Source organism: Equus quagga, chromosome 14, assembly GCF_021613505.1.
Source record: "Equus quagga isolate Etosha38 chromosome 14, UCLA_HA_Equagga_1.0, whole genome shotgun sequence".
NCBI lineage: Eukaryota > Metazoa > Chordata > Mammalia > Perissodactyla > Equidae > Equus > Equus quagga.
In genome coordinates, this window is record NC_060280.1 from 74,591,989 (window position 1) to 74,607,488 (window position 15,500).

General features: G+C 40.1%; 2 protein-coding genes across 11 annotated transcripts; one reads left to right on the top strand and one right to left on the bottom strand.

The window, feature by feature from the left end:
• Nucleotides 1-168: 168 nt before the first annotated feature.
• HYLS1 (HYLS1 centriolar and ciliogenesis associated) lies at nucleotides 169-13,413 on the top strand. Of its 8 annotated transcripts, none has more exons than XM_046686095.1 (5): nucleotides 169-264; nucleotides 3,622-3,671; nucleotides 6,066-6,100; nucleotides 9,356-9,498; nucleotides 12,078-13,413. In XM_046686095.1, exon 5 carries the CDS (start codon nucleotides 12,103-12,105, stop codon nucleotides 13,003-13,005), a length of 903 nt encoding a protein of 300 aa, XP_046542051.1. In that variant the 5' UTR covers nucleotides 169-264; nucleotides 3,622-3,671; nucleotides 6,066-6,100; nucleotides 9,356-9,498; nucleotides 12,078-12,102; the 3' UTR covers nucleotides 13,006-13,413. The 8 variants fall into 8 exon arrangements, with proteins under 8 accessions (XP_046542051.1, XP_046542047.1, XP_046542052.1 ...); XM_046686091.1 differs by having other exon boundaries at nucleotides 9,356-9,473; XM_046686096.1 differs by lacking the exon at nucleotides 9,356-9,498.
• On the bottom strand, nucleotides 4,764-15,424 carry PUS3 (pseudouridine synthase 3). 3 transcript variants are annotated; one of them, XM_046686088.1, is made up of 5 exons: nucleotides 15,387-15,424; nucleotides 8,405-8,822; nucleotides 7,722-8,287; nucleotides 6,639-6,829; nucleotides 4,764-6,495 (listed from the first exon to the last, which is right to left on the bottom strand). In XM_046686088.1, the coding sequence occupies exons 2-5, from the start codon at nucleotides 8,774-8,776 to the stop codon at nucleotides 6,185-6,187; spliced, it is 1,440 nt and encodes a 479-aa protein (XP_046542044.1). In that variant the 5' UTR covers nucleotides 8,777-8,822; nucleotides 15,387-15,424; the 3' UTR covers nucleotides 4,764-6,184. The 3 variants fall into 3 exon arrangements, with proteins under 3 accessions (XP_046542044.1, XP_046542043.1, XP_046542045.1); XM_046686087.1 differs by lacking the exon at nucleotides 15,387-15,424 and adding an exon at nucleotides 14,967-15,338; XM_046686089.1 differs by lacking the exon at nucleotides 15,387-15,424 and adding an exon at nucleotides 10,500-10,526.
• Between the last annotated feature and the right edge of the window lie 76 nt (nucleotides 15,425-15,500).

Below are 15,500 nucleotides of genomic sequence, written 5' to 3' on the forward strand. Positions count from 1 at the left end.
GGGGGACGGCCAAGAGGAAATGTGCACCAATCAGAATGTAGGCCTGGAAGACGTTCACCCTCAGGACCAATAAGAGGCTGGGCGGGCGGGCCGAGGGCGCCGGTTCGCTCTTCTGGTTTAAACCTCCGGGTGTGTCGGTTAACGGCAGCCTCGGCGCGTGGGCTGGCTGTGCGCTTGCGCGAGCTGAGGAGCGCTAACCGAAGCCTGCGGAGACGCGCTAGCCGGGCGGCGGAATCGGTGCGGCGGGCGGGCTCGGCGGGACCGGTAAGCGGGCGGAGGCTGGGCGGGGGCGGCACGGGCCCCCGAGGGCAGGCGGCCCTGCTGAGGAGAGGCCGGGTTCTGAGTAGCACGGAGTTGGAGTTTCCCTCCCCTGGTTGTCCGTCCCCCCTGGAGCGCCGTCCTAGCCTCGGCATTGCTGGTGAACCCGGCTTCTTGCTCCCTAAGGCGCGTCTAAGCGGTGCCGTGCTCTGGGCGCGCCCGAGCCCCCCGAGGTCACAATGTGCGCCGACCGCCCACCGCGCCCCGCTCCCGCGCCACGGCCTGCCTGGACCGCCGGGTCGCCGCCCGGCGAGGCGGACGGGGCCGGGGGCTCGGGGACCCGAGCCAGCGAGGGCGCCGGCTTCCCCGGAGGCCGCGGGCGGCCGAGACGGTAACCACGCCCTGGGCAGATGGTGCAGACTCGCGTCTGTGTTGTTGTTGTAAAGGGGGAAGCGTCCTCACCCTCTAGTTACACACCCCTTTTGTGAATTTCTGGATGTAACCGTGCGAGAATCTCTTTCCCTAATGAGTTAGGATAGCGGGTAAAATTGAAGAACCCTATAGTCCTACCACAGAATGAAAATAAGCCTTTTTTTCTGATTATAAGAATTATACAGTTTCATTGTTTTTAGAAATAAATCCAAGCAATATTAAGCACATATAAAGAAAGGAAGAAAATACTCGAAATTCCATCAGCCACAGATAACCATCAAAAAAACCACTGTTCACATTTGGGTTTACTTCAGATATATGCATTATGAATATGTATTTACATGATCATATTTATAAAATGTATTTATTTTTGTATAACTGTATGTTTTTAATATAATAAAGCATATTCATTTAAAAAGCAGATTATGCCTTAGTAACATTTCAGGAACACGTGTCTATGTCAAATGTAGGTATGCATTACCATTCTTTTTCTTTTTTTATTGAAGTAACATTGGTTTATAGCATTATATAAATTTCTTGTGTACATCTTTATATTTCAATTCCTGTGTAGATAACATCATGTTCCCCACCCAAGGACTAATTACCATCCATCACCACACATATGTGCCTAAGCACCCTTTTCACTCTCCCCTCCCCCCCTCCCCTCTGGTAACCAATCCAATCTCTGTTTCTATGTCTGTGTGTTGTTATCTACTGTTTATGAGTGAGATGAGACTGTATTTGACTTTCTCCCTCTGACTTATTTCGCCTAGCATAATACCAAGTCAAGGTCCATCCATGTTGTCACAAATGGCTGGATTTCATCATTTTTTATGGCTGAGTAGTATTCCATTGTGTATAAATACCACATCATCTTTATCCATTCGTCCCTTGATGGGCACCTAGGTTGCTTCAAAGTCTTGGCTGTTGTGAATATGCATTACCATTAATAGATGCATGGTATTTCTTGCTATGGCATACTGTGCCATATATTATTTAACCAATCCACTAATGATATTTGTTTTTCCAGTTTCTTCATCATCAGAAAATAGCATAGTAGTGGTTACTTGAACATATACATGTTTGCATTTTTGTCCAATTTATCTTCTTAGAATAATTCCTGGAAGTGGACTGTGGCTTAGAAATTATGGTACTGTTTAAATTCTGATTCATAATGCCAGAGTGCTCTCTAGAAAAATTGATATCTACAACCCCCCCCACCCCCCCACCGGGAGTAAGGGTGCAGATTTCTCCACACTGACTAGCACTAAGTATTGAAAAATCTTACCAATCTAAAAGGATATCTTAATGTTTTTATTTGCTTGATTTAATGATATTAAACATATTTTTCTATGTTTAGTAGTCATTATTTCTTTGGAAATCATCTCTTTTCTCTGTTCTGCAGGTGTGTGACTGTAGTAGCTTTCTAAGAGGAATTTGAATTAGTGATTTTTAATCTGTTAGAATTATTTCCCCCTTTTGTTGTCTCTTTGGATTATGGTTGCCTTGTTTTGTTTTCTAATATTGCGGCTTAGAGCCGCATGCTAACCTCCCCAGAGGTAGGGGATTTGTTGTAACTCTGCAGTGGCCTCCCTGTAGTGGTTAGAATCTAACTACTCACCCAGCCCCTCTGTCCCAGTTTAAAGTCCTCTCCTTCCACCCTTGAGATCCTTTCACTTGCAACTAGCTAAACCTAGGATGACACTGAGTCTTAAGATTTTTGAAGAGAAGGTACTGCCGGGCATTTTGGTCAATATTATCTTTATTTATCTTCAAAATATAAGCTGCTCTAGCTTCTATGTGAAAGTTCCCCCCCAAGTAAAGAGAAAGGATTATCAGGTCTTTATGTCAAAAGAAAAGAAAAAGAACTGGCAGTTACCTGTGGACCTTACTTAAGCTTGTATTTTATTATTTGCAAACACCCATGTTCATACGTTCAAGAAAAAAAGTAAGTGTGCCATAATTTAAATAAAAAGAAAATAACATACTAATCACCATATAGTATAGTACACATGCCATAAAAAACTCTCATTGGGCTTTAGCGTTGTCTAGGACGCCTAGCCCCGAGTCCTACTCCATTTCTGTCCCTACTTTCCTCTATTCTATCTTTTTAGTCGGTAGTTTTGTATTGCATGAACGTTGAATGGTGTAATACTTCTCACAAAGCACCATTTTACTTACATATATATCATATTAATATGTATTTTATATATATCATGTTACATATTACATGTTATGTACATCACATATGTAACATTTTGTATATTTATATATAATCTGATTTAAACTGCACAACCTACTGAAATAATTCCTTTTTCCAATGTAGAAAGTAAGATCTAAGCCCTACTTTACTGCTAACATTTATTTAGTCCTTACATGGGTCAGAGACTTTGGAATTTATACAAACACTACTTCAATAACTGAAGTTTTGCAAAATTACATTTTGGGACTTTTTTTTTTAAAGATTTTATTTTTTTCCTTTTTGTCCTCAAAGCCCCCTGGTACATAGTTGTATATTCTTCTCTGTGGGTCCTTCCAGTTGTGGCATGTGGGATGCTGCCTCAGCGTGGTTTGGCGCCCAGGATTCGAACCAACGAAACACTGGGCCGCCAGCAGCGGAGCGCGCGAACTTAACCACTCGGCCATGGGGCCAGCCCCACATTTTGGGACTTTTATGGTTGAAGTTTTCCTGTGGTAACTACCAAAAATAATGTCACTAAATCTTTATTCTTCTAGATTTGATAGTGTAATCTAGTTCACCTTGAAAGGATTTTACTTAAGATCTAAGCCTTTGCTCCTCTGACTCCTTTGCCTCCATAGAATCTTCCAAGCATGCCTTTTTAATTAGTGTTTTGTCCCATGTAGCATTTCTTTAGAGTTGATTTTTTTAAAAATAAGGAGTGACTTATTTTAAACTCTGTTCTTTTCTAGGTTTTTCTTTAACTCAAAAACTAAAGCCAGTGAAGGTACATTGAAATAAGGTAGGAAGTAGAAAAAAATAAAATGCTTTGGTTTGTCCTTACATGTTTAAGTGAAGATATTCTACTATGCTCAATGATTACACTAAAAACAAAAGGATCTTCACATCAAAATTGAGAAAGCAATCATATTTTAAGAATATTCAGGGCATTATGAAATGTTGGCAGATCGAGTCCCAAAAACTGAGGACATGATTCAAAATCCAGAAGACCTGGATCATACAATTGACTATTTAGAATAAATCTTAGTGGGTTTTTTTTTTTTGAGGACGATTAGCCCTGAGCTAACATCTGCTGCCAATCCTCCTCTTTTTGCTGAGGAAGACTGGCTCTGAGCTAACATTGTGCCCATCTTCCTCTACTTTATATGTGGGACGCCCACCACAGCATGGCGTGCCAAGCGGTGCCATGTCTGCACCCGGGATCTGAACTGCCAAACCCTGGGCCACCGAAGTGGAATGTGCGCACTTAACCACTGCGCCACTGGGCCAGCCCTGTTACATGTCTTCTTACTCTTCAATACTAGAAGGTCACTTCACTTTTTTTACGGTATTTTACATCCTAAACCTGGAACTTTTCCAATGAAGTCTTATTTGTGTAGCCCACCTGCTACTAAGCTTTTGGATCACTTTACTATTTATATGATAGCATTGTTTCTCATTGTCCCATATGTTAGTTATATTTTAGCCAGCAGCTTGAGGAGATAAACCACATTTGTATACATGCAGTTTTGAACATAGGTAGGAACAAACTTTTTTTTTGAGGAAGATTAGCCGTGAGCTAACATCTGCCGCCAATCCTCCTTTTTTGCTGAGGAAGACTGGCCCTGAGTTAAGATCTGTGCCCATCTTCCTCTACTTTATATGTGGGACGCCTGCCACATCATGGCTTGTCAAGTGGTGCATAGGTCCACACCCAGGATCTGAACCAGCGAACCCCAGGCCGCTGCAGCAGAGCGTGCCACCAGGCTGGCCCCAGGAACAAACTATTTGTTGGTTGATGAATAAAACTTTGGATCTCAAAAACATATAATATTATATCATAAATGTGGATAATACATTCTGCAATGATGAAAACTGTTATTGAGGCAAAAGGTCTCAGTTCATTTACTTTATTATTTTAATTGCTATAAAGGATAATGTATTTAAGAGAACTTTGAACTCTTCTGAATAAATATTGCTGTTTTAGTAATATTTTGAAGGTTATCAACTTTGAGAACAAGCAAAGCCCCACTTCATGTTCCTGTCCCAGTGTGTCTCAGATAGGCTTAAATCGGACCCTCGGACTTAACCTGAAAGCTTCCTACTTTTGAACCTCCCATTCTCTCAACCACAGAGTGCTGTTACTTCTCCTTTCTTAATCTCAAATTCACCTACTCTCTCCACCCCCCTCAGTACAAATCTAGTCTGGGCCATCATCATCTATTTTCTTGGTTACTTCAACAGCCTCCTAATTGGTCCCACTGTCTTGCCCTCATCCAGTCCGCACCATACCCAGAGCAGTATTTTTGCTACACAACTCTGGCTTTTCATGTTTTTTCCCAGTGGCCTCTGAAGATAAAATCTAAGCATCTTGGGGAAGGCCTACAAGGCTGCACAAACATCATCCTTGCTCACCTTTCTAAACTATGCTTTTGTCACTCAAGCCATACTACTGTATTTACAGTTACCTGAATGCAAGAGCTGTCATCTTTAACCCTTGACACAAACTGCATCTTCTGCCTTAGACACACTTAAAACTGCTTCTTTATTCCCACTTTAACTGGCTCCCACTGGTTGTGCAAGATGTAGCTTGGATATCTCCTCTTGTAAGAGCTTTCCTTAAACCACTAGACCAGGGGTTAGTAAACTACATGGCCTGTTTTTATATAGGTCATGAGCGACAGTGTTTTTTACATATGTAAAAGATTGTAAAAAAAAAAAAAAAAAACCATGCACCAGAGACCATTTGTGGCTTACAGAGCACTAGTCTGATAAGCTTTCTAAGAGATGCTGTCTTATTCAGTTAGGTCACTTCAGGTACTATTGTGCGTGGCGCTAAACTAATTTAGCAAATATTTAACTGACCAAATTTCCTATTTTTAACTTCTGTCTTAGAAAATAAGACACTCGGGCAAAGCTCTTTATGAGAATTCAGATGATAGTGAGTATCTCATTTGCTTTTAAAAGGACAGCACAGCAAAGCAGACACCAGCCGGATCGGGCTTCAATGTATGTGAACACAAGGCACAGGCTTCCAGGTGTACATAAACAGCTCTCCATTTTACAGCTGCTTTTTGCTGCTTCTACCTCTTAATCCTTCTGTGTAGGAAGGAATGACGGAATGTTTGAATTCTTTCTTCTTCAAGTAAGAACTTGCTTAATAGGACCTATGGTCTTTTTTGGTTTTTGTTTTTAGAGAGCCGATCATCTGAATTTCTAGGACTTCTTGCAGTAAGTATTTTTCTGTATTTTCTTTCTACCCACCTACCCACTTAACTAGTTATTGCCTCCTAGATCCTGGTGCATTTTCTATGGTTAAATGATGGTTTTAATTTCTGTATCAACACAGATTCTCTTTGCTGGTTTCTCCAAAATAGTATTTTCTTCCTCTAGTTTTTCATTACAGTCTCTTTTGGCTTTTGTTTCTTCCTCATGGAATAAATGTGGGTGCTCAATGCGTCCCCTACGTACAAAATGCTGGATCCGGGATTCTAATCCTTGGCATTTAGGACGATCCATTAGGGGCTTATACGTGCGCATTTTCACTCCTTCTACAAAGGCACTGGTCTGCTTTATGACAGAAGGCGTAACATTTCTCCATTCTATCATTCCATCCATCTTTGGTCCTGTAATATATACAGTCAAGCATTACATGGATACTTCACCACAACAGAATCACCTCCAAACTTTATGTAAAGCTACCTCCCCCGTAACTCTGTATAACTTTGGTTCCGCTAAGTGATTTTATCCTTGGATTTCCCTGGCGTACCTGTCCCACAGGGTACTGCAGCAGAGTCCAGTCCTTGCAGCATACTATACACTATGTGAGTTTTAACAGCCTGATTAGCCCAGAGTTGTTGTAGGTGGGTAACATTGAACTCCTGAACCTCCCGGTCATAGATCCACTTGATGTTTTCAAACTTACAATCATATAGGACTAGAGGAAATTCTACAGCCATACTAGAGAGAAAGAGAAGAAATAGGGTATGAGAATACATAGCAGCCATCCAACAGTTCTTAAAAAATGGGGTTAGTTGGGTTTAAAGGAGGGGAAAAACTGTCAATATTAAGTATTTAATAGGTAAGAAAATATAACACCATCCCTAACTTTGAATAACTTGATAATTAAAAAAAGAAAAAGGCAATAAACCATGGATCAACTGGTTAGGCTTGCTCTAGATGAGGATAAATTTCAATGGTAACAAGTCACCTAGAAGTGAGTCAACTTGCTCCACCATACTGCTATAAAATTAAAAACAGCTGGTGGCATTTTTCCAAACTTGTCCAAACAAAATTATACAAATTTTGTACAGTATGAAGTAAAAACTAGATTTCCCTGCCTAGGAATGAATTATTGGTCTGTCTGACCTCAGCCTGCTCTTAAAAGAAAAGCCTGACTATTCTTCCTGCCTTTCCTACCATTTCAGAAACTGAAAATTAGGAAAAATAAAAAAGTACAGTAGTATGACTACTCCATAATACAAAGCAAGCAAGATTTAATATGAACAGTTGAATGCTCAGCTTTTAACTTCACCAGAACCTAACGATATACCTCTTAACACAAATTCAGAAAACAGAGAGAGAGAGAAATGAACGTCCTTTTAAGGGCCTGGTCCAAACAGCTATTTGTTACTAAAGGGATGGAACAATGACAGAAGAAAATTAAAAGATACCACTCCCTCCTACGTGTTCATAACATTCTACAAGTTAGATTAAAAGTTTCATGAAGACAGAATCTGTGATTTATTATTTAGACAATTGTGAGGAGAGGAAGATATGTTAGAATACATTTTAAAATATTCTAAGCACAATAGCTGTTTGTGTTCGGGTTTTTTTTTTTTTTTTAACTTACCTGTATTGAGGTTTCTGGGGATTTTTCTGTATGTTCAGCAGCTCATCAATAACCTCTGGCTTCTCCATTCCTTGGCCAATCAGAAAAAGGATGGCCATCATACAACGGACTTGATGATACAGGAAGGCCTGGCCAATCACTTCAAACTGACACAGCTGGAAAGGTTCTTGCCCTCTCTCCTCAGCCAGGCTCTGGCCCACTAGCTGTACTTGAGCAGACAGAATAGTCCTCTGAAAATTAATCACTCCGTTGGCTACATCCATTTTACATAAGTTCCTAAAATCATGTGTGCCAACATACTTCTGAGCTGCAGAGTTCATGGTTATAATGTCTAAATCAGCACGAGGGAAAAAATAGCGGTAAGTCCGCTCAAGACAGCTGAACCTAGCACTGAAGCTGGGTTCTACAGGGGCCCAGGCCAGTACACGGATGTCTGGAGGGAGCACCCGATTGAGAATGTGGGTATAACGGATCTCTTTAGCAGCATCATTGACTTCATCTTTTAAATTAAAATCCCCTGAATCCCTGCCATTTGGAAAGTGAGAACGAAGGTCAAGAGAAATCACCTGTGGAATTAGAGAAAGATACTGTGTTTCAGAGATACAACCAACCTGAATCCTCAGTTTGTACACCTAGAACACATTGGTATTGCTTGATCTGAGTAACAGTAGAGTGGCCCTTACCTGTCCAAAGGCGCTAACTCCTTTGTCTGTTCGCCCACACCGGTGATAGTTGGATGTCTGTCTACTTTCTACTAGTCGAGTCTTGGTTAGAGCCTCAAAGAGTTTCTCTTCAATTGTATTGTTTGTGTTTTCTTGACTGGCAAAGCCCTGGTAGCCCCAGCCCAGATAGGCTATCCTTAGGGCTACGTGTCTTCGACCATGAGCACTGAAATCAAATGCACGCTTAGCTTTTCCAGTTCCTGAATAATTTTCTCTAATATTTGAGTCCTTGTTGTTGGTCTGTTCTTTAAGTCTTTGTACCTCCTGCTCCAGTTCTTGTACTCTTTTTAGGAGTTTCTCAGTCTGGATTCTGTCTATGTCATTTTCAGCCATGATAAGACAACTCCAGGAATAAATAAATCATATAGGTCCACCCTACCTGAAAAGAAGGGAACAGGATGCAACAGTTTCAGTGCTGATTCCTTTGGTGATGTCAGTATCATGTCATCAGGTTCAAATAGTATCTGAGATTTAATTTAATGCCTAAAGGATATAGATTTTTGCTTCTGCCCAGGGATACAAGCATTAGCTTAATTATTATGGGTTGACCATCCACAGATATTATTCTTTTCCATCCTGTCTGGCCAATTCACAGGGGAAAAGGAAAATAGTAGCAAAAATTATTCAGCTTGCATTGTTGTGATTTAAGTAGTCAGAATTTAGGGGAAATCTCTGTAGATTTCATTTCTCTATTCTTCATTAGCCGAGATGATTGAGGACTGATGTTACGGGTATTTTTTTCCCTAAACATTTCCTTTTGACTTCTCATTATATTTGTCCAATCTTTCTAATCATAAGATCTGTTTATATGGAATATAAATGTCTACTCTGAGTTTCTACTGCTTTCCAATATTTCAGGTAAAATTAGTGACTTGTATGTTCTATCATCTAATACTCAGTTCTATCTTAAAGGTGGTACAATAAGAGCTAGCTTGACTGCAGAAACCTGTCAATGATTGTACTTCATATTGGAAGTAGAACCTGGAGTAGAGATTTTCCCACTTTAAGCAGTTTTGATGGCAGAAAGAAGGTAATTAAGCATCAGGATCCTTTTTGTAAGTCAAATTTAATACATGTTCTGATAAAAGATTTCTCTACCTCTAGCAGCTAGAAGAGTCAGTCTTGATAATGTAATTTAGATGTCAGTGTTGAAATTCTTGGCATATTTCAATAGTCTGAAGATAGCTGTACTATATTCTTAAAATTGGGACAGTACTAGACAATCTATGACTGATGGTTACTTTAGTTATAGCAGATCATCTCCACATGTGTTACTAAGGCTGACTATGTTAAGTCTAGGTAGCTCATTTAATTTTTTGCCCTTTGAATTTCTATATCTATGATAGCTTAAAAATTTAAGTGTAAGAAATGAAACTATAAAAGTACTAGAAGAAAATATGGAATAAACTTTCTTAAAATCTTGGAGTGGGAAAGGCATTTCTAAGTAAGACACTTCAGAAACCCAGAAACTACAGAAAACCAAAAAATATGACTACCTAAAAGTAAAAGTTTCTACTAGCAAAAAATAAAGTCAGAAGGTAAACAACAAACTGGGAAGAAAAAATTAATGACAGCAAAGGGCTAACCTCCTTAATACATAAGTATTTCATGAATATATAAATCCATTTTAATATAAAGATCAATTTAAAAAAATCCAACATCCTGAGAGGAAAAGGAAAATAGAACAAGCATTTCATAAAAAAAGGAGAAAACACCTATAATGTATGAAAAGATGCTGAATTTTACTCGATTTAAATAAATTTATGAGAGAACTATTTTTTACCAAACTGACTGCAAAGACTAGAAAATTTGATACTACACCACTTTGGAGAAACAAGCTCTGTCATACACTGCTGTTACAACTTTTTTAGGGGGCATTCGGCAACAGCTATCAAAATTGAGCACAACGACCTTTTGACCCACTTATTCCATTTCTAGAAATTTAATATACACATATGCTTGCACAAGTATGTAAAAATTTATAAGATATTGTAACATTTATTTTTTTTTAATTTTTTTTTATTGTTTTCCTTTTTCTCCCCAAAGCCCCCCATACATAGTTGTATGTTCTTAGTTGTGGGTCCTTCCAGTTGTGGCATGTGGGACGCCGCCTCAGCATGGCTCGATGGGCAGTGCCATGTCCACGCCCAGGACTCGAACCGACGAAACACCGGGCCACCTGTAGTGGGGCGCACAGACTTAACCACTCGGCCACGGGGTCAGCCCCTGTAACATTTATTTTTAACAACAAAAGATCGTAAGCCTTAATTAAATCAGTCAGGGACTGGCTAAATAAACCATGGTACACCCTTACATTGGAATTCTCTGCAACTTTAAACAAAATGAAGTAAGTCTACATGTGCTGATACAGCTGGCTCACCAAGAATGTCTTAACGGCACAGAAGACTTCTATAATATATGCTCCTTTATGGTATAAAAAACATGCATATGAAAATGGAAAATTACTGGAGAAATTATAAGAAACTGCTTTTGAGAGCGAAACTTGGTGGAAGGAGGGGAAATCCTTGCTTAAAATTACCATGTGCTGCATGTATTCGTTTTTCAGTTTAAAAAGAAAAATAGTAGGGACACAGGAAATAGTGGGCAGTAGATACCTATCCTGGATCCAGTGAGGAAACTAGCCCTGGGTATTTAGCTGGTCGATTTGGATATTGAAAGTTATTTCAGTGACAGGGTACTGGGATGAACAGATTTAGCTTGGCAACTGAAGATGCATTAAGATTACTTAAGCATAAGGAGTGTATGCATGCACATTACTGCTTTTTGTGATGATTTTTGGCATTAAATCACCCTTGTGGTTAAAAACAAGGACTCTTAAGCCAGACTCCCTGAGTTAGAATTCCAGCTCTACTACTTCTAGCTGTATAATCTTGGGCTAGTTATTTAACCTTTCTCTGCCTCATGTTACTTACCTGTGAAAAGGAGCTAATAAGAGTACCTATCCTACGGTTGTGAAGATTACATGAATTAATATCTGTAAAGCACTTAAAACACTGCTGGATACATAAAGTGTCCCTCTAAGTACAAGTTACATAATGTACGTTAAGCATTATACCCCATATCATGTAGTCTCAAGTTTTTCTTGTGCCAGAACCCACCTGTCCTGTCCTAGGAGCTACTAAAGGTGGCAAGAACTACCAGGCAGTAGAAAGTAAGAGTGAGTAAGAAGAGTGGAAATGAAAGCAGGTAACAGATTCTCTAGAGCTGAGTTAATGCCCCTCCAAACTGTTCCCATACTACCCTGTACTAATCTGTATTTTATTACACAGTCATGTGTCACTTAACTATGGGGATACGTTCTTAGAAATGAATCATTAGGCAATTTAGTCATTGTGCAAACGTCATAGAGTATACCTACACAAACCTAGATGGGATAGCCTACTACATACCTAGGCTGTGTGGTACTAATCTTAGGGGACCACCATCGTATATGCAGTGTGTCATCGACTGAAACATCGTTATGCAGAACATGACTGTATATCTATTGTACTTAAGATTGCTTTAGCCATTCTTTTTCCATTTGACTGCTATAAAATAATAGACAAGAAGGGAATGAACAGTTTATGAGCTGGGAATTTATTATCAGAAAACTGATCAGTGTTTTCTCTTGCAGAAGGTCCTACAGTGTAGGGGAAGCAATGGAGGAACTCATGGGACCTGATGGACAAAAATGGGCCAATATGGATCCAGAAGAACGAATGTTAGCAGCTGCTACAGCTTTTACCCATATCTGTGCAGGGCAGGGTGAGGGAGATGTCAGAAGAGAAGCCCAGTCTGTCCAATATGATCCCTACAGTAAAGCTTCAATAACCCCAGGAAAGCGATCTGCTCTTCCTGTGCACGTGCAGTACCCACATGTAGAAAATAATGTCACTTCAGAAACAGTCTCAGAGGCCTCCCAAAGACTCCGGAAGCCAGTGATGAAGAGAAAAGTGCTGCGTAGAAAGCCAGGTGGGGAAGTATTAGTGACAGATGAGTCCATCGTCAGTGAATCGGAGTCTGGTACAGAAAGTGATGTGGATCTCTGGGACTTAAGACAAAGGCTGATGAATCTGCAGTTTCAGGAAGACAGGGAATCCCCAGTTGATACTTCACAAAAATTTAATCTACCACATGAATACCAAGGAATTTCTCAGGATCAGCTCATTTGTTATCTAGGAAGAGAAGGAATAGGCCCTCCAGCGTATGAACAAGACCTGATTGTTGCCAGCCGACCCAAGTCCTTTATTCTCCCAAAGCTGGACCAGTTAAGCCGAAACCGGGGCAAGGTAGACCGGGTAGCCCGGTATTTTGAGTACAAACGAGACTGGGACTCAATGCGGTTTCCTGGTGAAGATCATAGGAAGGAATTACGCTGGGGTGTCCGAGAGCAGATGCTGTGTCGAGCAGAACCCCAATCGAAGCCTCAGCACATATATGTTCCCAACAATTACCTAGTACCAACTGAGAAGAAAAGATCTGCCCTTCGTTGGGGTATTCGTTGTGACCTTGCAAATGGTGTCATGCCCAGGAAGCTTCCCTTCCCTCTTTCTCCTTCTTAAGTCTTTTTTTTTTACCTGTCTCTTCACAGGATTGTTTGGGGTAACCTGGTTCTTTATAGCTCTCCTTTTATTTAAACAGAAACAACTAATTTGAAAGCCCATGGGACATTATAGAGTAAGGACTTCAGTCATCCTTCATCTTTTCTAGGTATTATCAGATACCTTTTGGTATCAGATACCATTTAACTTCCTAATTACCACTCTCAAATCCAGCAATTGCAGCAGTCATGCCAAAGAAAGAAAAACAGACCTGGTCTTTCTGTTTTGTCACATTAGTAAGCAAAGTCAGTTAGCGCTATTTCTGTTCTATAACCTTTTAGCCTTTGGCCAATGTGAGTTGTTGTTTTTACTAGTGTTTTTAAAGTTGCTCGGCATTAAGCTTATCCATTAAAGAATTTTGGAAATTTGTGAACTTGACCTTACTTTTACTTCCCAAAGGAAGATGATCTCAAACTGGGTTATGATTCGGCTACATCATACTCTCAGCACCTAAATAATGAGAGCCAAAGGGAAGGAACAAAAACTTGCCCTTTACACACACAATCCTAAAGGAAGGAAGAAAGGTAACAGGAGTTATCCGCCATTACTAAAGGAATATAGAAAATCGAGATAACTGAGTTAAGTTCTTTGTAATAGATGCTCAATAACAGCACTATATGACATACAGGATTCTAACCCAAGTTTTGCTTCAGAATTACTTCAATAATATATTACTCTCCAGTTGTTACTTCTAGAATACTGTGCTTTTTAAAAAATTTGTCACTGAGATTTCCTTAGAAATTACGCCTGTCAATTGAAGGCTATTCCCCCTGCAACAGAACTTCACACTACTGCTATCTGGAACCAGGTGCAGACCTAAATACCAAAATGAATTTGGGTACAGACCAAAACACTAATTCTGCTCACCTTAAATTGGATCATCTATTTGTTCTTGATGCTTCTAATCCAATGAGGAACATATAAAATCTGGGGGTTGTCAGTTTTGGCATTTGAAGCCAGAAGAATGACAGCAGAAAAAATTTGCTTGCTCAAGGAAAAACAGCTGTGTACCATAAAAATGAATGACCTTGACCATTCCTATCTGCCAAAATGCATTTTGTCCATAATATTTAAGCTACATCATTCATACATTCACCCAGTTCCATTGCTAGGCATTTATAAGGGAAAGAAATAATGAGTGACTCATACACATAGGATATATTCACTGCAAATAAGTAAAAACAAACTACCCAATAGTAAAGGGATTAAATGGACATTACAATATTAGTCACTGGGAATATGGGAAGCTAATGGAAAATGCAAATTAGGTGAAAGAGGTTGCAAATGATACAGTATGATCTCAGTCATACACCCATATACACACAAGGCACAAGAAAAGATTAAAGCCTAACTGTGTAGTGGGATTAAAGGTAGTGTTTATTTATACCTCTATTTTAAAAAGTTAAAAGCCACATGGCATTTTTTACATGCAAATTACAGCAAAACAGTCCAGTGATTTACCTTCTTTACATGTATCTCAAGGCCCAATGTTAGCAAATAAAAGTTTCCAAGGTTATCTAGTTCAACCCTTATTTAACCAAAGAACTAGTCCAAACAGGTTAAGCGGGTAACACAAATTTGTGGCAAAAAGAGGAGCTGAGCTGAAGACTCCTTAGTGCTTTCTCCAGCACACCGTACCATCCGCAAGGTGAAATACAGTGGTTCTCAAGCAGACATGTAACACCCAAAGGGGGCTGCCAAATACCAGAAAGAGGGAATTGCTGCGTGCCCTAAGCATCGAGTGTAAATACTAAAACAGCCACTGCTAGAGTTTCAATACATTTTTTAAAGTTAAAAATGGGTTTTAGTCTCGAAAATACTAGTAACCAGTTGAGTAGTACAAAGAGCCTTCCCCATGATCAACTTTATTGTAACCAAAGAAGGAAGGAGGGGTAATATCCAGAGAATCAGGAAGCACGCACCGTGATAACTAATGAAAAACGATCGCGGGGCAAGTAATGGCCCAATTTGAAAAATGTAGCCACGCCTCTCTCCCACCCGACGTACGACTGGGATCCCGGCCTCTAGCAGTATTCCGTTTTATGAGCAAACAGAATTCTGAGGCAGCAAAGACTTAACTCCACAGTCCAAGGGTTCCCTAAGAATCGAATTAAAGATCTTAGCGCTGCGAGTTTCTGCCAGGAGCTCCAAGAAGCACCACAGACAGAAAAACAAGGTCTTAAGTGAGGTCCCACACTTCACACACCGGTGCTTTCCTGAAAAGATCAAAGTATGAGAAAACGGTATGAGAGGAGAAAGAGAAACCTCCAACTGCTTATCCATTTTACCGTTCCTCTTTGTAAAACCTAGAAAATAACTCACCCCAAAAGACCCACACTTACCTTCCGGTCGTGGGCCACGCAGCTTTTCACGAGACAGGAAACTGTTGCTTTGCGTCTTCTACGCGCGCACGCGAGGCCTCATGGGAAATGTAGTCCACCTTTGTGGGAAATGTA

What these genes read in the sequence shown, in the direction of transcription:
- PUS3 (XM_046686088.1), bottom strand. Translation starts at nt 8,776, where the DNA reads ATGGCTGAAAATGACATAGACAGAATCCAGACTGAGAAACTCCTAAAA. An exon ending in CCCCAGAAACCTCAATACAG is followed by an intron (nt 6,830 to 7,721) that starts GTAAGTTAAAAA and finishes CTTTCTCTCTAG; the next exon opens with TATGGCTGTAGAATTTCCTC. An exon ending in TGCAGTACCCTGTGGGACAG is followed by an intron (nt 6,496 to 6,638) that starts GTACGCCAGGGA and finishes TATATATTACAG; the next exon opens with GACCAAAGATGGATGGAATG.